Raw genomic sequence first — 27321 nt, forward strand, 5'->3', positions numbered from 1 at the left:
AAAGCAGAGACATTACTTTGCCGACAAAGGTCCGTCCAGTCAAGGCTATGGTTTTTCCAGTAGTCATGTATGGATGTGAGAGTTGGACTGTGAAGAAGGCTGAGCGCCAAAGAATTGATGCTTTTGAACTGTGGTGTTGGAGAAGACTCTTGAGGGTCCCTTGGACTGCAAGGAGATCCAACCAGTCCATTCTGAAGGAGATCAGCCCTGGGATTTCTCTGGAAGGAATGATGCTAAAGCTGAAACTCCAGTACTTTGGCCACCTCATGCGAAGAGCTGACTCATTGGAAAAGACTTTGATGCTGGGAGGGATTGGGGGCAGGAGGAGAAGGGGACAACAGAGGACGAGATGGCTGGATGGCATCACTGACTCGACGGACGTGAGTCTGAGTGAACTCCAGGAGTTGGTGTTGGACAGGGAGGCCTGGCGTGCTGCGATTCATGGGGTCGCAGATTCGGACACAACTGAGCGACTGAACTGAACTGAACTGAACTCAACTCAGGCCTCAGTTTCCTTATCAGTAAAATGAAGATCATGATAGATATCTGAAGTGATTAACTGAGATAATATATATAAAGTGCTTAGCTTAGTCCCTGGGCACATAGTTGACCCTCAATAAACTGTAGCTAAAACAAGAAGGAGAGACACCACCCCCACGAACCCTGATGCTTCTGGGGTAGATGTCTGTGTGCAAGTCATTGTCACTGTCAGAACTTTTTGTCCTCTTTGAGTCTTCTGGTCCCACAATGGAGACAGGGATTGGATGAGGAGGAGGAGAAGGCAGGAAAATAAGTTAAGTGGGAGCAACTAGCCCTCCATATTCACCCAGAGTGGAGGACCATTTCCCTGCGGTGGCAAAGGGAAAAGACAGAGCTGAGTAAGACGCCTTTGCAGACTTGATCCCTTTCCAGGAGCCCTTGGTCCCGCTTTGCAATCCCACCTACTTTCTCCAACCCAGTCTCCTAGGTACTGCCCAAGCCTGGACTAGTGGTAAAAGTTCCCACATGGATACATATTGTACAAGAGTGAGAGGAACTCCAGTCTCCTCTCATATGAACATGTTGTCTTCTGCAACCCTGAAGTGTGTGAGGCAATGGGGATCTCTGTGATGGCCCTAAAATTTCTTCCTCCGGAAAAACTGCATGTGCCCCTTTCTAGGCTGCTCCAGATTCCCTAGAAGCAAGAAGTCCCAGCATCAGCCTCTGTTAGTGTCTCTGGCACTTCTGTTAAGCAGGGGTTCCCAAGGCAAGGAGCTTAGGAGGTAGTCTCTGGACCCAATGAGAGATCAACAGGCACTTAATGTGCTGACATTCCTGGGGAGTCGTGATGCTCCAAGATCATGGGAAAAATCAGCAATCAGAGGAAAGAGGAAGATAACGAAGGGAAAACAGAGTCCTGGCATGTAGGGTACACAAAGCTGGACAGGCTGTCTCCGGAGTGCACTGGAGACCGGCCTGCCTGCAGGGGTGCTGCCTCGGGTGATAAGTCCCAGAGAAATTTAAGACAAGCCCAGATCAAACAACCATACCTGCTCAGTGCCTTTCCTGCTATGTATGAGAATGAGGAGCCTCACAATGAAAATGAGTACCTAGTGAAATTCACAGCAAGGCATGGACGGTATCAAGGGCCTTTGAGGGCAGGATCTGAGATGGAAGAGATCAGGAATCAGGCGGATTCTGGAGGGAGCACTACTGCAGGGCGGAATGGAGCCCCCAGAGCAGCCAGGCTTTGCTCAGGAGTGGCCAGTGGGCGCGCTTCCGCCTGCAGCCGCCAGAGGTCACCAGCTCCCGCTGCTGGAGCTAAAAGCCGTCCAGCCTGCCCCTGCCGGGCCTTCCACAGACAGCACACCACCACGGTCACGGCCTGGCTCAAGCCCTGCGGCCAACACTGACTTGGAGAGACAGGAATTTCAAAGAACATCTTCCGTGCCCTTGCCAGGGAAGGAGGGGAGCAGGGACCAGGGCCCAGGCCCCCAGCCTTTGCTTTCAGGAAGCTTGTTCTGAGCATAGCATCCCTGGCTACTGTCAGCGCTCCAGCCTCTACTCCCAGCTTCCTTCGCAGCGGCACTTCCCCAGGAAGCGTCTTTCCTATTCCTCCTTCTCCGTGTTGGAATCCAGCACTGGGCAGGCAGTCCCACACCAAACCACCTTCATCCAGAACGGCAAGCACATTTTGTTTAAACCTTCAAGAGTTGAGTCTTCACACTGATCTATAGCAAACTCAGGAGATGCTTAGCCCCCAATTAAATACAGTTTGTGTTTTTAAAAAATTCTACGCTATCAACAATCTCCTTTCTGCGTTACTTCAATGTCATCACTGTCCTCACTGCTTGCCAGAATCTGGATCAAAATCCTATCATCAGACCTTCCATCTAGCCGCTCCCTGTGCTCAAGTTGTCTCCACCAGTGCAAATCCGACCCTGCTATCCTGCTGCTTAGAGGGCTTTGAGGGCTACCCACTGCCCAGCGGACCAAGTCCACCCTCGCAGCTGGCCCCACACGGCTCCCGCCCTTGGCACCTTCTCCCACAGCCTCCAGGAGCTCTGCTCCTTGAACACTGTGCGTCTGCCTGGCTCTGGGCCTTGCGGCGGGTGGGCGGTTCCTTCTGCTGCTGGGCCCGCCTTCCTCCTCGGGGTGAACACGCCCCCATCTGCCTTCATCCGGTTGTCGGGTCCTCTCCTCAGCGCTGGCTCTGCCTTCCTTGGTGTTTCTGCCACACTTATCACATCAAAGAGCAAGGTTTTAGTTCTATGACCCTGGGACCTGGCCAGACCATGAGCTACCTGAGGACAGGGACTTGAACCAAATGTATTCATCACTCCAGTTATCCCAGATATATATATGCTATTTAGCACTTGGCCCAATCAGTGTTTGATGAATGAGCCAATCTTTGCAACGAAAGTTAAATCATATAACACAACACAACACGGACCAGCTCTACACCAGTACAAATGCTTCAGGAAAGGACCAGCCTCCAGCTGCTTCTATTCTTGGCAGAGGAGCCACTGAGATGACAAAGATGGGGGGGGGGGGTGCTGACCTCCCCCATCCCTTACACACAGCACCTCACTCACCCTTGCCATGCACACACTGAGCACTGCTAGGCGCTGGGTGGTAGGCTGTGCCCACGCACGGGAGGTCATGTTTCGTTTCGTCCTCACCCACAGTTTATAGATGAGGAACCTAAGGCTTAGAAAGGTTGGCCCAGGACACTAATTCAGCAAAGTGAAGGGTGGCAAGGGGGCTTGACTTCAGGGTGCTCTAAGGGCAGGGCTCTTTAGCATAGCTCCAGCTCCACCCCTGTCCAGCTTTGTGTGCGTCATCTCAGGCCCAACTCTTCATTACCTTGGACTTCTGTTTCCTCATCTCATCACCGAGCAGCCTGGAGGCTCAAAACGGAGTAGCACAAAGGCACGAATGCCCATGAAGGCATCGAAAACTGACAATGTTCTCTGCAGATGCGAAGGCCCACGGTTACTAGCCTTCTTGGCTCAGCCTCTCCCCCCTCCACCCCCGCAACATATCATTTCTTTACCCTCCCCAGTTGTCCTAGAGTATATTTTCCTCCTTAGATTCTAATCCCTATTAACATTTATTCATTTATTTTTGGCCACACTGCATGGCATGCAGGATCTTAGTTCCCTAAGGATTGAACCCTCATCCCCTGCAGTGAAAGCACCAAGTCTTAACCACTGGATTGCCAGAGAAATCCCATCTAGCCCCTAATTTTGAGCACTTCTGTAACTGGACAAGATAAGTTGAATTTACACCCAAGGGGCTGTCCATTGTTCTTCTGAAACTGAGGGAACAGGCAGCACTTAGATGGTTAATTTTCAGATGCCTCCCTGTCCTGGCAGAGATATTATACCCTCTGGACATATTATGCATCTTTTAACCTGCCCCTCCTTCCATCCTCATACCCACTTGCCCTTTCTCTTTCTACTCTTTCTTCTGTGGCTCATCACAGTAACCTGCATCAACTTCTTTAGGCCACCTGCTTTCTGCCCCTCATCCTCTGCCTCACTCCTTCTTGCGTGACACCCACACCTGCACCACCAGGGGCAAAAGCTGGCCTCCAATGTCCCCCCCAACCCATCTCTTGTGCGAGGGGCTGAATCTGTAAGCAGGAGTCCAGGGAGGGACTTCTGTGGAACACCATGCCACCTCTTCACTTCCCTTTTGATCAGGGTGTTCTTTATAACATCCTGGGACATGACATGCAGCGGTTGTGTTGTTGGTATGACTATAATTGTTGCCTCTAACTTAAAAGAAATTACCTTTCCCTTCTTGCCAGAACACAGAGGGTTTTTCCTTTTTATCACTTAGGACCTAGTTCTCCATTCCTAACTCTAATAATAGTAACAGGGAAAAAGAATTCCACAATGGCACATGGCACCCTGATTTCTCTTCAAGAACTCAAAAGATCATTATTTATACTTGCTGTTTCCTTTAGCATCAGAAAAGTCTCTGTGAGGAAAAAGAAGACAAAGGAGCAGTTCTAGTTTCACAGACTCCTTCATTCGCTCACTCATATATCATATATTCATTTATGGAACATCTGCTGGATGCCAGATTCCATGCTAAAAAATGGGGATGCAGCATGGGGCAAAGGAGCACTGCTGCTGCTGCTGCTGCTAAGTCGCTTCAGTCGTGTTCGACTCTGTGCAACCCCAGAGATGGCAGCCCACCAGGCTCCCCCGTCCCTGGGATTCTCCAGGCAAGAACACTGGAGTGGGTTGCCATTTCCTTCTCCAGTGCATGAAAGTGAAAAGTGAAAGTGAAGTCGCTCAGTCGTGTCTGACTCTTAGCGACCCCATGGACTGCAACCTACCAGGCTCCTCCATCCATGGGATTTTCCAGGCAAGAGTACTGGAGTGGGGTGCCATTGGCTTCTCCAAAAGGAGCACTAGGAGTCCCTAAAGATGCAAATAAGTACCATGTATGATGGTAGCTCTTATATTGGCAAACTGAGTGTTAATGAGAGCTTAGAAGAAGGAGCATCTCAATCTGTACAAAAAGTCCGGGAAGGCTTCATGGAGGAAGCAATACTCATGCAGGGATTTTAAGCATATGTAGGGACAGGCATCACAGACTTAATAGACATGAGTTTGAGCAAACTCTGGGACATGGTAAAGGACAGAAAAGCCTGGTGTGCTGCATGCAGTCCATGGGGTTCCAAAGAGACCAACACGACTTAGCAACTGAACAACAAAAAGGGACAGGCAAGGAGGCTGCTGCTGCTGTTAGGCGAAACAGCACATTCTAACAGATGGAGGCATGCTGAGGAGCTTCAGTGAGATCGCAACACCTGGAATATGAAACGAAGGGGTTAAAACACTGGCAGTAGCAGTTAGACAAGTGGGGAAATGCCAGACCATGTTTCTACCTCCAAAGGGGTTAAACTTCTGCGGTCAAACACCCGAGAGCCATTGCAGAGTTCTGAGCAGGGCAGGGCCACTGCAAGAATCAGGCTGTAGGATCTGGGGTGGTCAGGGGAGTCAGGTCACCTGGAGGGCCTGCAGTCCTTTGAGTCTCTAGAATTCCCCAGCCTCAGCCAAATCCTGAGATGACTCCCTACGTCCTGTGGGAGCTATCAGTACTGAGCTATGGTCTTGCCCCTAGTTCACACCAATGCCAAGCAAGAGCAATAAGCCAGCCGCCTTTCTCCCAGGGCGCCTGGCAGAGCCTCTCAGTTATCACTTCCTGCTCCACAGAGCTTCCACAGTGCTCCTAGCCCGCAGCCCTCACTGCCCAGGAGGACACGCCTCCCATCCTAAGCACCCACAGGAGCGCTGCCTCCTTGAGGAGGGGGGCCTTCCCCCGCCCGCTGCCAGGCACATGCAGGGAAACCGAAAGCCTGCTGATTTTTCTTTTGCTCTGGCTCATTTTCCTTCTGGAGCAGCAGGCTCATCCCCTGCATTTTTAATAGCTGAGCACATTTAGCATTCAGCACACATGAGTGGGTTGATAAGGCCCAAAGAGAAGGCAACAAGCCATGCAGGGGAGGAAAACCTCCTCCCTGCTCCCACCCACATCAGTGGCTTTGCAAATTTGCGCTCCCCCATCGGCCCATCAAGCTGGACCACGGAGGCTGAAGTGGCAGCAGGTGGAAAAGTCAGACACAAGAAGCTGGTCCCCTGGCAGAACACAGGCATAAAAGCCAACTAGTCAGAATTCCCTCTTAACTTCCACCTGGGAACAAAACCCCTTACTCACTTTCCTCCACCTTTATGGGCTCTGTGGACTTCAGGCAGGATATTCTCTGGCCTCTGGATTCCCCAGGAGTGGTCCCCACTGGTGAACTAGAGGAGAGGGGCTCTGAGAGCCTGGGTGCTGGGCAAATCCTGAGTGCTGTGGGCAGAGGGAACAAAGCTGATAGCTCAGGGATGCCCCGTGTCCTCCTCTCTTCTAATGCAGTTACTTTTTAACCTCTCCAGGCACAGAAGGGAGAAAACAACAAGCCCATGGACCATTTAATCTCATGTGAGATGGCAGGAGGTGGGCCTGAACTTAGGAGTGGTGTTGTATGGCCAGATAAGTGAATTTGAGCTACTTGGAAAAGGGCGTCCCTAACCTGCTGTTAACCTCATCTAAATGCCACGGCCCCCACCTGCAGGCACAGCTTACACTTTGGCCTTTCGATGCAGAGCTCATGGAAGCAGGGAACAGAGCTCAGGCAGGGGATTCTCTGCATGACCAAACTGGGTCCTCCGGCTCTGGTCCCACGGCACCCCCAGGAGCAGCAGGTGAATATGAGAAAGCAGGAGGGCTCCTTCCATCTGGGAATTTAGCAACTCCTGTCAGGAAGCATAACATTAAAGAGATCGGAGGAGTCACCCTCACACACCTGTAAATCAAAGAACCAGAGGGACCCACCCAGGGTCACCTGGCCCAGGTGTCCAGGTCTGTGCTATCTGATAGAGCACTTAAGATGAACTAGAGGGGAGGGGCTTAAGATGTGGCTGAGGTTCTGATGTTAACTTTTATTTAACGTTAATTCACAATTTAAAAATAGGTACTTGATTCAGTTATTAGAAAATGCTGTAATTATATTTTGGAACAACTTGGGTACACAAATCTATTTTATAATCACTGTCTATTAAAATGCAATCTAAATATGGAGCAAGTATTTCCAATGAAATTTTAGTGTACAAATTGAGATATGCTCTAAGTGTAAAACACACACAGGGTTTTGAAGATTTTGGAAAAAAAAATGAACTCTCTCACTGATTATACATTGACAATACTGTGGTTATATTAGGTTTAATAAAACATTGTTCAAAATTAATTTCACTTATTTCTTGTCACTTTTTTCAGCATGGATACTAGAAAATTTCAAATTACATGTGTGGTACACATTATACATGATTGGATAGTGCCATTCTAGACAATTCTAGATAAAGGGTTAACTGTCTCCAGGAATGGAAATCTTATGATCCTTTCCAATGGTCAGATCCATTTCATTCAGTTCAACAAATATTTACTGACAAGGGTGCTGTGTTTGCTGAGTGTGAGAAGCTGCTATATAAAAGGCCCTACAATTATCACGGAGCAGAAGGAATACAGAGGTCTCATCTACAACATCACAGAGGCATGGGTAAGGCAAAAATGAAGTGCGGCGGGGATTAAAAGGAGATGCCAATATATCAAGTGGCTGGTAACAAGAGACAGAATGAGAGAGAAAGGCTTTGAGAAGAAGGTGGTCCCTGGGATAGGCAGTGAAGAGCAGTGAGTGTTGAGCCAGGAGAGAAGGGAAGCCTGCCCACCCCCCACCCCCCCACCCAGCCCCCATTCTCGTGGGCCCTGCCCTTGGCCCCTGCTCTTCTCAAGCTCTGTAACTGCTAGGGAAATCCCCTCTGTATCACTGCTTCAGTGCCCACATCTACGCTGACAACTCTCAAATCCCCATTCCCAGCCCAGGCTTCTTTCCCGATCTCTGGTTCCAGACACTCAATACCCAGCAGACATCTCCACGCAGATGTTTCTCAGATACTTCAAACTCCACTGACTCCCTAGCTGAACTCCTCCTTTCCTCCCCACCCTAGACTCAGGTCCTTTCTGTCCTCCTCTTGAGGAAGTGGCAGGACCAGTCACTCAGCTATTCAAGCCAGGAACATTACCCTAAACTCTTCCTTTGTACTACAAGCCCTAACACAGCCAGCCCCAAAGTCCTGTGGAGCTTTCCTCGGTATCTCCCACCTGGTCGCTTCCGCACACGTCCACTACTGCTGTCTGGGTCCAGGCTGTCATCACGCCCCACCCGGGTCATACAAAAGCATTTTCACTGTTGTGGCTGCTTCCTGAGTGGCCCCTCAAACCACCTTCATAGTGCTTCCACGGGGGTCTCACAACACCTTAAAACCACTCCTCCCACAGCTCCACGCAGCTTTCAGGGTGAAGTCCAAATTCCCGAAGTTAGCTCATACAGAGGAATTTTATAATCTGGCCCTCAGTCACCTATTCAGTTTCATCACCTGCCTCTCCTGACAAGCAAGTACGTCTGTATGTTCTGTTTCCTTTGCCTAGGACACCATCCCCATTTTCTCTCTAAAAAAAAAAAAGGATTTAAAAAAATTGTGGTTAAAAATATATTGTTAGATTTATATCTGAATGTGTGTGTACATATATATATACACACATACATATCTATATCAATATAAGATTTATCATTCTAGTCCAGTTTCTTTGTCTAGTTTAATTCCTATTTATCCTTCAAATTCAGCTCAAGTGTGACCTCTTCTGAAAAACCTTTCCTGAGTCCTCGGCCTGGGTTAGGTGCCCTTCCTCTGTGCCACCCAAGTCTGAGCTCCTATCACACTGTACTCTGTGCTGGCGCATGCTTCCTTTCACAGGCTTCCTAGGACAGTGTGTCTTATTTAATTTCGTGTCACCAAAGCACAGTGTACAGTTGTGCAGGTCGTGCACTGCATTAGATGTCAGGCTGAGGAAGTGAGAAAGGGATGATGGTCATTAGCCAATTGTGCTCTCTGGTCCAGGGCTGTATCCAGGCTTATTTTTAGCTTGCACAAAGGTGCCACAGGTGACAAGCCCTGTACATCCTTATGGACTGTTACAGAGCTGGGACATAGTGTTACAGTAGGTGCTCATTAAATGTTAAATTGAATAAAGATGGATGGATGTTTTAGGTAAAGGGACCAAGGGAAGACATGGTGGGGAAGCTAGAGTAAGGGGATAGTATTGAATGATCACGACTGGATTAAGGGGTTTGCAGACAGTTTGTAGAGGGTGTTTATAGATAAACCTTCTAGATGTAGGTGTTTGGCTTTTAAAGGGGACTCAGCCCTGCTTCTGCTTTCTCCCCACTTCAGGCACCCACTGGGCTGAGATTCTAACTCAAACTCAGTAGACAATTAAGAAACTTGGAGAAGTTTTGAGGACTGTAAATTAAAAATGACAAAATATTCAGGCCTGAAAATAAGACTTAAAGAAGTTAAGTGACTTGTTCAGGGTCATGCAGAATGTTAGTGGCCAAGCTGGGACTTAAACTGGCTTTTCTTGTCTGTTGGCCAGTGCTTCTTCCACACAGCCCTCTAGGGAAGCCTTCCTGAACTGAGGTAGGCCCTGGAAGCCACCAAATCAACTATTCCCAGCCCTCTGATACACCTCGCTGGCGTTGGTGGGCAGGGGACGGACTGACCAGAGATGAGAGCAGTGAGGAGGCTGCTGCAATCAACGCTCAGCCTCACTGGTCCTGTATCCCTTGATCTTTCTGGAATATCCACCTACTTGCAGTCAGGTAGGTCACCCAGGACCTTTCTGCTCTTCACACAAGGTCAGTGCTGTAGCTTTTGGAGTCCTTTTCTCAGAATGGCTATTTCTCTCCTTGCAATCCTTTTGATTGCCTTTTTTGGACCCTGTCTAGTATTTTCAGATTCTTTCAAAACCATCTTCTGTCTCTAGCTGAAGGGGCCTTGCCCAGAGCAGGGCTTAGTAAGTGCAGGCTAGTTGGTATGACCCACACGTGGTGGCTGATCTAACCCCAGTGGTCCCCCTGAACCCTTGTTTCCTAGGAGAATTCTTGGGGCTGTGTCTCGCCCTTCGGGACCATGTTTATCATCTACAGCATTCACACTGTGATCTGTGACCCCCCCAAGTCTCCTCCCAACTTACTCCCCATGAGCCTTGTCCCAGTTTCCCTCATTTGGTTGTTCTAGAGCTCATTTCTAGGCTCTGACTCAAAGCTTTTCTTTTTCCATTTTCAACTTCAGTCTGAGTCTGAAGAACCATTTTTCTACTTTTACCAGGAGATTTTGCTTCTCAACCTGGTTGAGGAGTTATAGGAGTTCTGTCCTTTGGCACATGTGACAATAATGATAATGATAACATGATCATCAAATATTTATTGATGTGCCCTGCCCCAGATATCACAGTTGCTGCTTTTAAAACACTTAGATTACTACATCCTCATGAAAGTGAAAGTCACTTAATCATGTCCGACTCTTTGCGACCCCATGGACTACACAGTCCATGGAATTCTCCAGGCAAGAATACTGGAGTGGGTAGCCTTTCCTTTTTCCACTCTCCAGGGGATCTTCCCACCCCAGGGATCGATCCCAGGTCTCCTGCATTGTAGGTGGATTCTTTACCAGCTGAGCCACAAGGGAAGCCATCCTCACAGGGACAGACAAAATCTCATGGGACAGAGATATCATCAACCGCATTCTTCATTTACACATGAGGAAAACTGAGGCACACCAAGATCTAGCCACTTGCCCAAGGTCACCAGCTGAGATCTGTATGCAGGCAGTGATTCAGGAAGCACTTACATCAGGGACACCAGATGACACCTTGGCAAACAAACTTTCAGGTGCTCTCCAAGGTAACCAAAAGAGGGACACTCATGCGACCAGCAGGCAGGCCCAGAGGCCACCAGTATCACTCACAGGCTAGGTCTTCCCTAACCAGTTACAGTCACATCCTACAGCATAGAGATCCTAACACTCCGAAGACAGCAAACACAGGCCGTGAACCCCGGCTGTATGACAGGTGACTCCCCTTCTTGACAGCCACGTCTGAACCCTTCCTCTCTGTCGTGAGAGGCTCCTCAGTTGATCTGGCACAATTAGCTCTTTACAAAGTCATCATAATTTCCCACGTGCAGTGACAAACCAACTGATGACTTTCGTCCACAGCTTTCCCAGCTATGAACGTAAGTGTAATTAACTAACATGAATTAACTGAAGACTGCTTCCTTTTTAAACATATAGATGAACAATCTCCATACTTACACCTCGTCTGCCTTCACAAGGCCAGCAAGATAAGGCTGGAGGCTCTACTAAGCCAGTCCCTAAGGGCTCTTGGCATTTGAAGATACTTATCTTCTGCTTCCTGTCCTCATTTTCTGTTTGGTTTCCTATCTGTCCATTCCATAGGTAACCTTTACTGACTTTCCGTAAAGATGGAGATTAAAAAAAGTGAATTAAAAGCCTCTGATTTTTCACAGTCACCTGCAGCCAGCCCTCTCCCATCTCATCAAAGCAGCGACGTTGTCTTTGGATTTCCTCTCTTCCTCCTGTGGTCAGCTCCCAATTACCTGCCTCTGTTGGCAGTTACTTCATGGAGCGGAGACCAGGCTGCTTGTGATGGGGGCTCTGTGGGGGGGCCTGCCTTCCTGGGCCCTGAGCAGGGCCCTGGCCTCACTCCCTGCTGGGTGGACTGGCTGTGGTTTTGATTATTTATACCAACACTTTTCTTCACTGGGGCAGAAAATTGAGAGGTGACCGTATAATTGAGGAGTATTTCTCTGTTTACTCTCTTCTTAGACACAACTTGCCTCAGCTCTCAGGAGTGGAATAAAAAACCCCTGTCAGGCAGACGGTCCTTTAAACTTCCCGGTTCTCTCCAGCGTTTAGGTTTCTTATCCCATCATGACGGTTTTCTGTCCCTTCTCTCCCTACTTCCCCAAACTCCTGGACACGATGCCCAGAACAAAGACAATGGGTAAGCACTGCTTCCTGCGGTTAGGGGGCAAGCAGCGAGAAGAGTCAGCCAGCCGCCAGCACCCACCCGACACTCACCATGGTTTGTCCCTTGATCCCTTCGCTGAAAAGATTGTGTGCTGTTTGCTGCTGGAGGTAAGTAGATTGTCTTTGGGCGTTTTGAATGGCTTTGAGGAGCTGCTGGCAGAGTTATGGCCGCTGAGACAGGTTTTCGTTTTCACCTGTACTAGTGATGTCCTGGAATTGGAGGGTGGAGACGCCGGAGATGGAGAAGGTCTACACATTGAACCGTGTCTTCTCTCTACAGGGGGAGAAAGAATAGAACTCAGCACGTCATCTGTAGCAAGGGAGTCACATGCACACTAATATACACAACAGGCAGAGAGCAGAGTGCTGATCTTGCAGGGCTGGCCCCTGGAGCCTCCATTCTGACTACAGTTTGCGTGACATCCTATCCCACCAACTAGCAGTGATTACCTTCTGAATTTCTGTATCAAATGGCACACTGCACTCGCACCACAGTTCTCACTGGAGGCATTTACCAGGCAATCCTCCAAAATCATTTTCATGGACGGGAACAGAGAGGGGACGCCAGATGTTACCTGGGCACAGTGAGAGAACCACACAACCTTGGTCATCCTCAGACAGCCACTCAGAGGCCACAGGGTCCCTTAGGGCAGTGAGGAGGGTAGGACTTTTAAGAGAGCCAACAGAAACTTCTGAAACCTGACCCCTAGTGTGTGTTAAGTCACTTCAGTAATGTCCGACTTTTTGCAACCCCATGGACTCTAGCCCACCTGACTCCTCTGTCCATGGGATTCTCCAGGCAAGAATACTGGAGTGGGCTGCCACTCCCTTCTCCAGGGGATCTTACCCACCCAGGGATCGAACCTGCATCTCTTATGTCTCCTGCATTGACAGGCAGGTTCTTGCAGGTTCTTTACCACTAGTGCCACTTGGGAAGATCCCTAGTGGGAGCACTGAAATCACAAGGACCTGCAGGGCTGAATGAAAGGGTCCTCTAGGTCTGGGAGGTGGCCACATGTCCCTGTGGCCTCTCCAGGGCTCACTGAGGCCCAGGGCCACAGGTGCCATGTGAGGACTTGCAGGAAGACATAACAGTGAGGCAGAATCCACAGGAGCAGGGCCTGGACTTGAGCAGCCAGGTCCAGCTTCCTGGGGTTCCGGGGACACCAGATCTGCCCCACCTGTCCACCCTCAGTTATCTGTGGTTTCAACTCAATGGGCGGGATGAGGATGCCGACCAGGATAGCAGGTACCCGAGGCAGAGCTCTAGTGCACACCCACTACCGTGGCTCCCATCTGTGACAGGGCAACAGATTTGATAAACGTTAAAGACCCCTTCCCAAGAAAAATGCCTCCAAGTCCTGTACACAATTACAGGAAGGAATCGTGAACCCCCTCAAAAGACAAATGCTCTGAAATCCTAAGCCCCCTCTGGCTCCCTCTTACCTACTACAAAGCCCCACATATATAACAGTTAGTGCCTAATTACTATGTATAAATGAAATAAATGAAATTATAACAGATATCCTAATGCGAAAGACCAGATATAAAAAGCTGGACATCTGGGTTGAATGTGATAATGAACAAGATGAGGGCAAAGCTAGCAGATCCCACTGTCCCTCCATCTCCAACCTGAGTCTCAGGCTTTTCTCATTAGGGAGATATTTCTGGCTGCTAGTCCCAGTACTCTGACCAGGAGAAGAAAGCCAGACTGACTCTATCAGAGACAAGTCTTTGGGGTTTCTCTGTGCTCCCTGGTCCCAGCAGGCTGCCAAGTTTTCTCCAAGCAGACTGACTCTAGTCCTCTGAGGAAGTGGGAACTGGGAGGGGAAAGTGGTTTTTGAGGATCATCTGATTGTTGGGTGTTTTTGCCTGACCAGGGTTCACAAGTTGCCTGCACTGAGTAACTTTACTGGGGAGTCTTTCTTCACAGAATCAAGAAGAGGCCTTGCATGCATGTGCAGTTTCCAGAGGCATCACATTGAAGGATTTGGAAATCAAGAGTTCCAGGACCTCTGTTTTGATGTAGAAGAGAGGAAGGACCCTGGGCTGAAAGCCAGGGGATTCAGGCTCCAACTCCAACTGCATCACATTATTAGGCTCATGACCTAGAGTTCTCCACTTGAACTTGATCAGTTTCCATGCCTGTATCTGTAAATGAGTGGGTCCCTAGATGGCTTTGAAGGCCTGTTTCTACTCTATTACCATGAATACAAGGCACTCTTACGCCTGTTCCTTCTCTTCCCATCTCTCATGACTCCTGAATGTTACAGCAATAATTACAGCTAAGTATTGAAATATCTTACTCAGGTGGGATCTTCCTTGGAGGAATTCATCTTTCGTAGAATTGTGCTGGCCTTTACAACCCCTCTGAGACAGGCAGGAAGCAGCCAGCCATCTCCACGCTCCCCATGGCTGACTGGCCAAAGAAGCCCCAGAGAGCGCGAGGTGACTAGCCAAGGTCAGGGCTAACGGCCGTGCGAGGAACGGGGCCTCTATGCTGTGGGCAGGGACTGAGCTGCTTCTCAGGAAGGCAGGAAATGGGGTGTACTGTGACCAAGATGTGAAGCCAAGAAATCAGCAAGTGCAGGACTTAGAATCACTGAAGGTTAGAACTGAGTCTTAGAGAGCCAGCTCATTTGATCTGCTTGTTGACAGATGAGGTTATCAGTGAGAGAGGTTACCAGTTACCAGTCTGCAGGGTTGAGACCAGAACCAAGCCTTCTCACTTCAAATTCCTAGCTGTTTCTGCCCCTCAGAAATGTCTTGCTTAGCAATTTTTTCTATTGGCAGAAGTTTCCAAAACTAAAATAAGACTTGATTTTTACCACTACTGCTTTGAATTTTTCTGCAGACTTTATTCACTCATTTGCTCTCATGTACTGAAGCTGGCAGAAGGGGTGGGGGGAAAGGATGTGCAGAAATATTCCTCTGTTCCGGTGGGGGAGAAACTTTCAAAATGAAGAGGATTTTTATTCTGTTAAACTAAGAGTTGAAAATAATACAAGTGAGCAAGATAAATCAGAAGGAAGAGTGACCTTAAGGACAAATGAATGGGCCAGATCAGTGATTACAAAATCACCCCCAGAGAATGACAATTAGTGACCCTGCCAAAACATTCTGCTACTTAACTCACAGAAAAAATTAAATTGAGAGAGAAGAAAAGAAGATAGAGAAGAAAAAGGCTTATCCATATACATATACAAACATACGTATATGTATATGTGTATATATATATGTATATATATGTATGTATACACACAGATATATGTATGTGTATATATATATATATGTATACACACACACACACACACACAATACACATATAGGCTTTCCAAATGGCTTAGTGGCTAAAGAACCCATTTGCAATGCAGGAAACACAGATGTGGATTTGATCCCTGGGTTGGAATGATGCCCTGGAGGAGGGCATAACAAACCACTCTAGTATTCTTGCCTGGAGAATCTCATGGACAGAGAAGCCTGGCAGGCTATAGTGCAAAGGGTCACAAAGAGTCAGACACAACTGAAGCGACTGAGCACACACACTTGTGTGTGTGTGTGTGTGTGTGTGTGTGTGTGTGTGTGTGCATGCTCAGTCCATATATATATTCCCTTCTCCAGGGGTTCTTTCTGATCCAGGGATTGAACCCAGGGTCTCCCACACTGCAGGCAGATTCTTTACTATCTGAGCCAGGAGAGAAGCCATATGATTTTTTCTTGAATGACCAATTGAAAGAACAAATTGTATACAAGAGAATACTCATCAAATTTGGAAGATGGCCCTTCACCCTCCTTTTATTTTAACTGGGCGATTTCTGTATCATAATAAAGAGATTGAAGCAGTATTTCCTATTTGCAAAACTATTCCGTGTTGTTCAGACTGAATTAAGTCTGTCACATCTTCATGGTGTTCCACAAACAGACCTGTACTTCTGTCCCCTCAGCTCTGAGAAGGAGCTTACCAGGCACGGTGCAGGTGACAAAGCCTATGCATGCGGGGAACCAGTGTCAAAGTGGCTGGAGCTTCTCTTAGGAGGTAAGCACCACACTTACTTCATTTGGGCAAGCTTTTGAAAATGGGGAGTACTGATGTTTGGCTAGGGCAGAGCAGATGCTTCATAAAGACGTAATGCCTATCGAATCTGTCTCTCTAGTCTGTGACGACCTTGTCGGAGAGGTGGGTGGGCTGCTGATGGGAAAGACAGTCTTAGTCTCTTGTAGAAAGAGGTTGCCAGGCAGGTGGAATGTCTCTGGATAAAGTTTTACATTTGCATCACAATCATTCTGATACAAGAACTCACCTACTTTGGGTTTACTCATCCCCACCCCCCATTTTGGTCAAGGGATTGCCTCAGGTGGATCCCTATAATTATTCTAATTACATTTGCTTTACCTGGATACAGTTTAAAGAACATTGCATTTCTTACCCACTATTAAAATATTCTATAGATAAATCTCAGAGAAAAAAATCCTTTTCCTCCAAATTTTCTCATTCTTGCATTAACAAAACTGTAATCAATCGATACCTTGGATTATTCTTTTTCAACTTATGTCATTCTACTTATATGTTTCTAATTCCCATATGTAGGTCATTTTAAATGGTTAGGTAATATTTAATTAGGGCTTCCCTGGTGGCTCAGACAATAAAGAAACTTACAGCAATGCAGGAGACCTGGGCTTGATCCCTGGGTCAGGAAGATCCCCTGGAGAAGAGAATGGCTACCCACTCCAGGATTCTTGTCTGGAGAATATTTAATCACTGACATGTTGTAGACTACTTAGTTTTTCTCTTACTACTTACCGTCTGACTTTTTTTTTCTTTCTTTTTTCTTCTTTTTACAATTTAGTTAAAAAGTCATTCAGGATTATTTCTTTAATGTGTAGTTCCCAAAGTGAAAAAGGCTACAGTTCTTAAAACACATTTCTTTCTAGACTGTGGAACAGAAAGACCAAACCAATCTATTGTGCTGAGGCTGATTGTGAGTACATTACCTACAGAAGTGAAAATAGGAAATCACTGTCAAGACACTCATGCAGAATTAAGTGTCCACTACATCAATAACAATCTCAGTGATTGATGTTGGATCAACAACCTCTGCTCTCACCCTTTTTGTCCTTTGACCAAAAATAATAATAACTTACTAAGACTTTTCCATGTGCCAATGGAAAGAATTCTATGAAAGAAGAACTCTATGAAACACTTGGATTATCTTATAGTATTTAGTTCTTACAACACTCAGAGATGTACAATTATTATATCAGTTCTACAGAAGAAGAAACTGAGGTCAGAGAGACAAGATGATTGAGTTCATGGTGCTAGGAAACATTATACCTGGGGATGTCTTCAGAGTCTGGGCTCTATCACCTTGAGTCCTGGAAGATGCTGCAGTAAGCAGGGAGCACCTCGAAGGCTACTGGACACACCTCTCCTCCCCAATGAGTATGGGCATTTCAGCAGGGCACCTGACTGCCCCAGGGGGAAGAGGGGGAAAACACCTAATTGGCAGCTTTTAAGGTATCAGCCAGCCATAGCCTGAAACCTCAACCCCAAAGAGTTGGGGACCCCAGGACCAAAGAAATAAAAAACCAAATCCTTTCACTGTTTTGCATTTCCATCACAGGAAATTCGGAGCCCTGCCTCTGTCACCGACTATTCTAAGACCACCTGCTTCACTGTGTATGGTTAGGTGCCACCATCCAGGGTGCCATCCCAGACGCCAGATGAGCAGGGGGCTGGCAGACACTACGTGGGGAATCCTGGTGTCTCCACAATTCTCTCCCTGTACTCTCCCCTGGGAAAAGTCTACCAGATTCTCAGGCGATTCTACCTCGGTAAAAATTCTAAACCCTCCCCTCCCCTTAGGCTTATTCACTGAGATATTTTTATACTCAGAGCATCAATGTCCTGCATTTAAAACCTTAGCACAGACTCCTCATGAATGGCCAAGCCAGCTGCCAACACCCAATGTGGTTCCCTTTATCAGTTTTAGAAAGAACTCGTTGGGAACTTTCCAATATGGTGTTTAAGGGATCAATCCCCCTCCCCCCAAACAGAGTGTGCACACACACCACAGTCACTTGTGGCCCGACACGCCTGTATAAGCTCCCTTGGGCTGAGGCCAGCTCCTGGCTTGCTCCTCGGACAGTGCTGAGTCCCCCTCGGCCCCCATGTCTGAGAGCAGGTGTTTGGCAAATCGTTAGCTGGGTTCTATTTTATCAAGGGATTCTATCGGCTTTAGTAGCTGGAGTCAGGATGCTTTCCATAAAGGACACCTCTGGACTTCCAAAAGTAAACTGAAGCTGGAGTGTGAGGGGCAGAGCCCAGACTTCAGCCTGGGGAATCATGCAGGAACCACCTAGCTGTATCCTGTGACCACTCGGTGAGGCGGTGGGGCAGGTATTCCCCCAGTTTACAGCTGTGGACACTGAGGCAGGCTGCATTGGGGAAACCCGTCGGAAGTCTATGAAGACTTGGAAGTGGAGAGCAGGGTGTCAGCATGTGAGCTTGTGGTCTCATTTGCCACAGTTGTAGCAGGGCATTAAATGTAGTGCCAGGGTGGTTAGAAGGGGGATATTGAATCAGCCTTCCTCAGCGGGGAGGAAATGAAGACACAGGAAAGTCAAGTGACGAGGCAGGCAGAGAGCAGCAGACAGAACCGTGCCAAGCAGCTGTGCTGGGAGTGCTTGTGAGCTGCCCCGGAGCCTCGTTCATCCTCAGGTCGGGGGAGGGGAGGCGGGGCGGGCTCTTTAAAAAGCTGTCAGGGCCTGAGTGGCTGGGAGGTGTTCCTTCAAGCGGGGGTGCCTGTCACCAATTCAGCAGTTAGCTTAGACTAGATCTTCTTTACCTCTCTTTACCTGCTACCCAGCCAGGCAATGCGCATCACTTGGGGCACTTTGACAAAAGGCACCGTGGGCCAGTGCCTACACTGCTCATGTCAGCCCAACTCTCAAATGCCCCCAAAGGGCTGCGTTTGTTTCTCGGCCATCTGGTTCCCCTGTACCCATTCGTTCAGTTAGGAAGAGGAGCAGCATTTCTGGGTGCCTACTATGTGTGAGGCTGCTTTTACACCCACCAGTTCACGTATAATCTACCCAACAATCCCTCAAAGTGGATACTGTTAGCCACCTCACTACAGTTGGGAAATTAAAGATTAATGAGATTATGAAACAAGACCAAGGTCACACTGACCTTGGCAGTTGGAAGGAGAGCCCAGGCCCACCTAGCCCCAGAACCAATGCCCTTTGTACCTTTGGGATGCCCTCTTTTCTCTGCACTTAAGCCATCCAACCTCTCGGAAGATTCTTGACAAAGCATCTCCCATTTTCAGAGCTGGCCTGGCATACAACGCTGAAGTCAGAAATGACTTGGGATGCTTTTTACTCCGCCCTCTCAGCAGCGTCCCCCTTTCGCCTCTCTTCTCTTAGTTATGTATCCTCAGGTGTGCATTTCTGGCATCAAGCACTGCTGGGTAGGATTTGGGGAGTCCCAGGGACTTTCCAGGGCCCTGAAGTATTTCCATCAGCCACCAAGGATGCGCTCACTAGACACTTAGCCAAGCTGAAAGAGAAACCCACCTCCCCCCACAATGCCTCCAGCAATGTAGACCAGTGGGGAAGCAAACACATGTACACACCACTGGGGGTACTTTCAAGGGACAAGAGTTCTCTCGAGAGCAGCCTCGTGCTGACGACAGCAGTTAAAAAGCATTCACAGACATTTGATCTGGTAACCTGGTAATTTTAGTCTGGAAAATAGACCTCAAGGAAATATCCTCCCCCAAGAAAAGTTCAAAGATAGCCTCAGCAGCACTGTTTAGAATAGTAAAACAAAACAAAACAGAACAAAAAACAACCACAGTCAACTGGATCTATGATAAAATAACTGAAAATGACACGTATGATGGTTATCTCAACCTAAGGAAATGTGTGTGTGAGACAGTATTACCCAAATTCACAAGAAAATAAAAAATATCACCAATATCTGCAAACACTAAACATTACTTTATAAAAACATGAAACATTATATATATATATATACAGATGAAAAGTGAAAGTGAAAGTCTCTCAGTTGTGTTCGACTCTTTGAGACCCCATGGGCCATACAGTCCATGGAATTCTCCAGGCCAGAATACTGGAGTGGGTAGCGTTTCCCTTCTCCAGGGGATCTTCCCAACCCAGGGACTGAACTCAGGTCTGCTGCATTGCAGGGGGATTCTTCACCAGCTGAGCCACCAGTGAAGCCCAAGAATACTGGAGTGGGTAGACTATCCCTTCTCCAGCGAATCTTCCTGACTCAGGAATTGAACCGGGGTCTCCTGCATTGCAGGCGGGTTCTTTACCAGCTGAGCTACCAGGGAAGCCGTGGAATATAAACAGATATGTATCCATATATCTGTTACTATATATACGGATACATAACATAGATAGATGAGGAAAAAAGGGAAGATATAGGATGGCTCTGGTTTTGTTAAGGTTGTTTTTTAAATCCACACAAGAAAAAAGAAAAACACACAGCAACAAACACTAATACATTCTTAACCAGAGAGGCCAAAAGGGGAGAAAACAGGTGCAAATTCAACAGGAGGAAGGACAGAACAGCATATGTTAAAGTCACACCTCATTTGTCCACTCATTCATTCCCTCGTTTTTTTTTCTAGCATCTCTTTGGCACTGAAATACAATGGTAGTGATAAGACAGACACTGCCTGGCCCGAGGGTTCCCTCAGGAAGAGGAGACCATCTCCAGATCCAGGTTGACCACCACCTGGTCATCCTGAGAGTAGAGAACAGGGTTCCCACGGGAGGTGGGCTGAAGAACTTGAGGCCAGTGTGTAGCCCGTCTGCCCCTGGGGACAGAGCTGTCATCCTCGCCTTTTACTGCCCCAGCTGCTCCCATGTGTCCAGAGCCAGTACAGTAGTGGAGGGGTTGACAAGAAGTCCCACCGGTATGGTGTTAACTCCTCCATCAGGGTGATCTTTGCCCCGACCACTAGCATACCCACTGTGCAAGTCACATAAGTGTAACAGTGCCGCCACAGCCCAGGCGAAAACTAGTGGCTTCCAGCCTTGTGATAAGCTGTTGGATTCTCCCTTAAGATGGCGCAACTGACATCATCCCTGCCCCAGGGGCACCGAGGAGATAGGAGCGGCAGGCAGCCGGACACTGGGCAAAGCTGGGGTATCTCTGGTGGGAAGACACAAGAACAGGGGGATTCCCAATGTCTAAAATACCTCAACAGCTGCGCTGAATCTTCCCAAGACTGTCCTGAGGCAATGTCAGTGGCCTTTACCCAGGTGCCTTGGCTAAGCACACTGAAAGCCCTGGCCTGGATCTCAGGCATGCATGGTCCACACCTCAAGTAGGGCTGGAGGATCCTAAGGTGAGAGGTTGGGAAAGCGCCTAGGCCACCATCCACCTGAGACCGCTCAGTGCCACCCAAGACCTCCTCTTCTTGGGAGAGTAAGGCCAAGGCCCCCAAACCTGTATTTTTAAAAAGATTCCAAGTGATTCTCTTGTTCTGCACCGGCTTTGGGAGTCATTGGAAACGTAGACCAAACACTGCTGTCTTTGGAATCAGAAAGATCTGGGCTCAAATCCCAGCTCTGTCACTCATTAGCTGTGACTCGGGGAAAGAACTTAACCCCCTGAGCCCCAGTTTCCCTACCTATACAATGGGGACACTAATGCCCACGTCATTCGGTTACGAGGCGGCAGGTGCCCCAATAGCACCGTGAGGGCCCCATCTCAGCACATGCCCCATGTTGTAATTGCTGGTTCACTGGCACAGAAGTCCTGTCACTGGAGGCATCAAGGGCAGGTGTCTTGTGCCCTCTCTCGTCCCTGGCATTCAGCCCAGGGACTGGCCCCGATAGACACACACTGCATTTGCTGTTGAAGAAATGAGCCTGTAAGGATTGATAATACATGGAAGGTGGTTGCCCTGGTGACAACTCACAGTAGGCACTTCATTCGAATCCCCTAATGCCTGAAAATGTAGACTTAAAAAAAAACATACAAGAAGTAGGTTTCCTAGGTGGGCAGTTCTCCACCTTCTTCCTGCCCCCTGAATTAAAATTATTCTGTTTATAAGACTGCTCTGGGAGCACACTGTTTAAAAACACGGGCTGAGTAAGGAGAGGCCAGGGCTCCTCAGTTCCTATCTGTACCGACCTTCAGTTTCAGGAGTGCAGGCCACAGTCTTCTACAACAGAAGGTGCAAAGTCCCAACTCACTGCTAAGCTCGCGGCGTCACTCAGAACCACTCACCCACAGGCTGTCGTGGTCCTGCAGCAGCCACTAATAACGGAACCATTTCTGTTCTCCTTGGAGTGGCAGTTGGCAGTGGCAAACAGGAAGTTGTCTTGAAGCAGGGTGTGGCTTTGCCCTGTCGATGCACGCGCACAGAGACACCACTTGTTTTTCCCCCCTCCAGCCTTTTTCTGTTTCCCTTTGCTCCTTTTTATTTTTTTTTTTTAAGGAGCAGAAGGTCTGAATTATTTCAGTGAAAATAGTTTGTTTTTTTTTTTTTTTTTTTTACTGATTTAAGATCAAACATTATCACCATACAAACAAAACCCAAGGGTAGAACAGAAAGGAATCTAAAATACAGCAAGGGTCTATTTCACTATCATTAGCCACTTGCTTGTGGCACTGAGTTAGTCCCTGGCTATGCATGAGGGGGCGTGAGCCCTCCCTTGGTTTTCCTGGGCACACAGGAAACCAGACCCACTAGAAACCAGGCCAGGTGTGTTGTCAATCATGCTCGGGCACTGGCCAGTCCACCAGGGAGCCGGCCGCCAACATGGACTCAGGGCCTGCTGTGCACACACACTGGACTCAGGACCGTCCACGAACAGCAAAGACGGAAAAACACAGGTTGCCAGTTTTCAGCAATTTTTAAAGTGGAGTGAAGGAGACCTGAAACATTTCTTAACACCGCCTGCATATAAAAATGAGTGGTGTTTTACCAAGAAAAATCAGTGGCGAGTAGATAAATGCATCAAGTGTGGTGGGAGCTGCACATAAGTGCAGAGAAGTGGGGGTGATGGGCGGGTAAGGTTCAGCGTCACTGCTTCCCGGGGCTAGGAGAGGTGTGCTAGAAAATTTTCCACTCTATTCCTCCCCAGGCCCCGAGGCTGGCGCCTCCAGAAGGCCTGTCCAAAATAGACTGGTCCCCAACCCAGCCTCCTACTCCCGACCTCTTTCTCAGGCAGCTCCTCTCCCCACTCCATGCCTCAGCCCTGTCCCACAGCCAGCCCACAGCCCAGGAGCACCGTCTAAGCTCAACCTCAGACTTGCTAAATGGATCGCAGGCTGACAGCACGCTCCGCCCCCTGTGACCTGGGCCCAGCCCCATGCCATCCTGTGTGGCAAGTGTGCCCTGCGCTCACACTTACACATCCAGGGGAGACAGCCTCGCCATTTGGGTAAGGAGGCTGAACCACTGACACGCTGGGCAGCGCGACTGTGGGAGCCGTTTGCTGGCTCCTGGCTGAGGGCCCTGGCCAGTCAGAACGCACGACTTCCCCTTTAAGAGAGCACGCCCAGATGCGATTAGGGAAAGGCAGAAAGAAAAGCCCGGAATGGCCAGGGTTGTATCCTGAATTTGGCAGATGAACTTGGGTTTGCCTGAGCAGCACACACAGGAGGTGTGGTCGCAGGAGGCAGCCTCCTCAGAGGAGGATCGGAGCAGCCACAGGGTGGGAAGGGCCAGGTCCCTCCTGCAGCTCCATTGCATGATGGCCCCTGCAGGTTGCGTGGGCCCCTGGCCTGGCCTGGTCCCCGCGCCTGCAGGAACCTCAGGCCTTTCCGCTCTCCTTTCCCTCAGGGCCTGTCTGTCCTCACGGGCAGAGTCCATTGCAATATCCAGCGCTATGCTTTGGAGAGACGTCATTATAAAGATCGAAAAATACTTCTGCATTTTTGTCCAAAAACACTTTTGGACTTTTTTACTGTGAATTCAAGTGGAGAGTTTTTATTCCTTCTTTATATTTAGAAAGTTTATTCCTTGATCTTGGCAGGAGACAGTAGATTTGGGGGACAGGGGAAGGGGATGTCTAAAAAAGACAATGGATCACCAAGTGTCACATGCTGTATGATTCTACTGATACAAAATACCCAGCATAAGTAAATCCATAGAGACAGAAAGCAGATTAGTGATTGCCAGGGGCTGGGGAAGGAGCGAGCGGGGAGTGATTGCTTAAGGGGTACAGGGTCTCCTTTGGGGGTGGTAAAAACACTTTGAGGCAGGTAGAGGTGATGGATGCACAACACTGAACAGACTGAGTGCCACTCAACCACAATTCAGGGCTTTAGGATGATTAATTTTGTTATGTGACTTTTGCCTCCATTAAAAAAGAAAAAGAACAGTATAGTGTGTTTTAGGTATTTTTATCTTCTACTAGGATCTCTCCTGTGTTGCTTGCAACATTTCCTTGTAAAACTTACCTGTTAATCTTAAGTTAACCCTGGCACAAGAGTATACCCCTTTTAACAAGAAGTAAAAACAAACCTTTAAGACACAAAAGCTTCCCAAGATGCAGAAGTATGCCTCTACTGGAGAATTTCAGACTGTGGGAAGACAGCATCATCTCAGACCATGGCACATAAGCGGGGCAGTGCTGACTTGGCCTTTGCAAGGCCACCTCAGGTTGGGACTGTCTCCAGCAGCTTGACCACATAACCAAAGCCAGAGAGAGAGAGTCTCCTATAGGAGAATTATTGTAGGAGAACATGATTTTGAGTCTCTAACTTTAGGCTTCCTTTTCTCCTCTTGCAGAGTTTCTTCCCAGAATATAGGAAAACCTGCTTCTGGCTGGAGAGAGCTGTGCTGCTTGAGGAGGCGGGACTGGCTTCTATAATCCATTTCTTTGGAATGGAGCCAGTGGGAATCAGGGAGTGTGGCCTGACCACCCACCTAACCCAGCCCCACTGGAGGGGGCTGGAGACAGGCTGCTCCCAAGAGTAACCCTGTGAGCCTTGTCCTCCAGACCCTAGGCCAGTGGGTCAAGGGCTCACAGGCACACTCCCCTCACTCAGGGGACTGTCAGGAAGAGGCCTGCTGGATGTTGCAATACCCAGAAGAAACGCAGATGAAAGGGTAGGCCCCGTGGCCTGGGAGCCTGAGTCTTTCCAGAAACATCTGTGAGTAACTTTCCTACAGTCTGCTGAGAGCTCCACGAAGACCTGGAGGACAGAGATGTCACAGCTTCCATGGGGCTGCTCTCACCCAGAACCCTCTGCTCCTTCTGGTGTACTTCCCCTGCCTCTTTCATCCTGTTCTCTTTCCTCATTTCAGGTACCAGGTAATATGTAGGTGGCCTAGCTTTCCAGGAAACAGATAAGATGGGGACTTCCCTGGTAGTTCAGTTGCTAAGACTTCAAACTGCCAAGACAGGGAGCCTGGGTTTGACCCCTGGTAAGGGAACTAGATCCCACATGCCCCAGCTAAGAGTTCACACGTGCCAACTAAATATTCCACATGTCACAACTAAAAGAACCTGCCTACTGCAAACAAGTTTGACGATCCCACATGCAGCAACTAAGATCTCTGGCACAGCCAAATAAATAAACAAATATGCTTTTAAAAAAGAAAAAGAAGATGGGGATTTCCCTGTCCTTCCACTGTAGGCAGCGCAGGTTCAACCCCTGGTTGGGGAACTAAGATCCTGCATGCCAAGTGGGATGATGCAACATATATACGACTCTGGCACCTGAGGAGCAGCAAGTTTAGAACTTTAATTCTAAACATACAAACAGGCAGGCTGGGCTTCCCTGGTGGTTCAGTGGGAAAGAATCTGCCTGCCAATGCAAGAGACACGGGTTTGATCCCTGATCTGGGAAGGTCCCACATGCTGAGAAGCAACTAAGCCCATGTTATATATATATTACATATATATATAAACAAGCAGGCTCAGCCAAGTTTAAAAATGGGCAAGGGATCTGAACACACATTTTTCCAAAGAAGATACACATATGGTCAATAATGACATGAAAAGATGATCAACATCATTAGTCATCAGGGAAATTCAAATCAAAACCACAATGAGATACCACTTCACACATACTAGAACAACTATGTATATAAAAACAACAACCAAAAAACCCCCAAATGGAAAATAACAAGGGTTGGTGAGGATGTGGAGAAATTGGAACCTCTGGGCACCATCTGTGGGAATGTAAAATGGTACAGTCTCTATGGAAAACGGTGTGGCGGTTCCTCGAAAAGTTGAACATGGAATCACCACATGATTTAGGAATTCTTCTCCTAGAGAACAAACCCAGAAGGAATGAAACCAGGTACTCAAACAAATTCTTGTATATGAAGGCTCACTGCAGCACTATTAGCAAGAGCCGAATGGCTCAAACAACCCAAATGTCCATCAGTGGGTGAATAAATAAATTGCAGTATATACATAATCAGTTCAGTTCAGTTGCTCGGTTGTGTCCGACTCTTTACAACCCCATGGAGTGCAGCAGGCCAGGCCTCCCTGTCCGTCACCAACTCCTGGAGCTTATTCAAACTCACGTCCATCGAGTCAGTGATGCCATTCAACCACCTCATCCTCTGTTGTCCCCTTCTCCTCCCGCCTTCAATCTTTCCCAGCATCAGGGTCTTTTCAAAATGAGTCAGTTCTTCACATCAGGTGGCCAAAGTATTGGAGCTTCAGCATCAGTCCTTCCAATGAACATTCAGGACTGATTTCCTTTAGGATGGACTGGTTGGATCTCCTTGCCGTCAAAGGGACTCTCAAGAGTCTTCTCCAGCACCACAGTTCAAAAGCATGAATCCTTCAGCGCTCAGCTTTCTTTATAGTCCAGCTCTCACATCCATACACGACTACTGGAAAAACCATAGTTTTGACTAGATGGACCTTTAGTGGCAAAGTAATCTCTCTGCTTTTTAATATGCTGTCTAGATTGGTCATAACTTTTCTTCCAAGGAGCAAGCATCTTTCATGGCTGCAGTCTCCATCTGCAGTGATTTTGGAGCCCCCCCAAAATAAAATCTTTCACTGTTATTCAACCATAAAAAAAAATGAAGTACTGATACATGCTACCATATGAATGAACCCAGAAAACCCTATGGAAATGAAAGAAGCCAGGTACAGAGGTCATGTATTATATACATTCTACTTATAGGAAATGTCTGGAATAGGCAAATCCACAGAGACAGAAAGCAGACTGGAGGTTGCCAGGGACTGAGGAGGGGGGCTAGGGAGTGGAATAACTGCTGAAGGGGTATGCGGTTTTACTCTGGAGTGATGAAACATTTGGAACCAGATAGAAGCAGTGGTTGCACAACAGTGTAAATGCACTCAGTGCCACCAAACT

General features: G+C 48.1%; 1 protein-coding gene across 1 annotated transcript in view; it reads right to left on the bottom strand.

The window, feature by feature from the left end:
- The window catches only part of ATXN7L1 (ataxin 7 like 1), a 256540-nt gene that overhangs the window by 36018 nt on the left and 193201 nt on the right, over positions 1-27321 (bottom strand). The window contains exon 4 of the mRNA XM_052638627.1: positions 12039-12261. Within this exon, the coding sequence (XP_052494587.1) occupies positions 12039-12261 (223 nt within the window). The remainder of the gene's footprint in view (positions 1-12038; positions 12262-27321) is intronic.

Source organism: Budorcas taxicolor, chromosome 4 (assembly GCF_023091745.1).
Source record: "Budorcas taxicolor isolate Tak-1 chromosome 4, Takin1.1, whole genome shotgun sequence".
NCBI lineage: Eukaryota > Metazoa > Chordata > Mammalia > Artiodactyla > Bovidae > Budorcas > Budorcas taxicolor.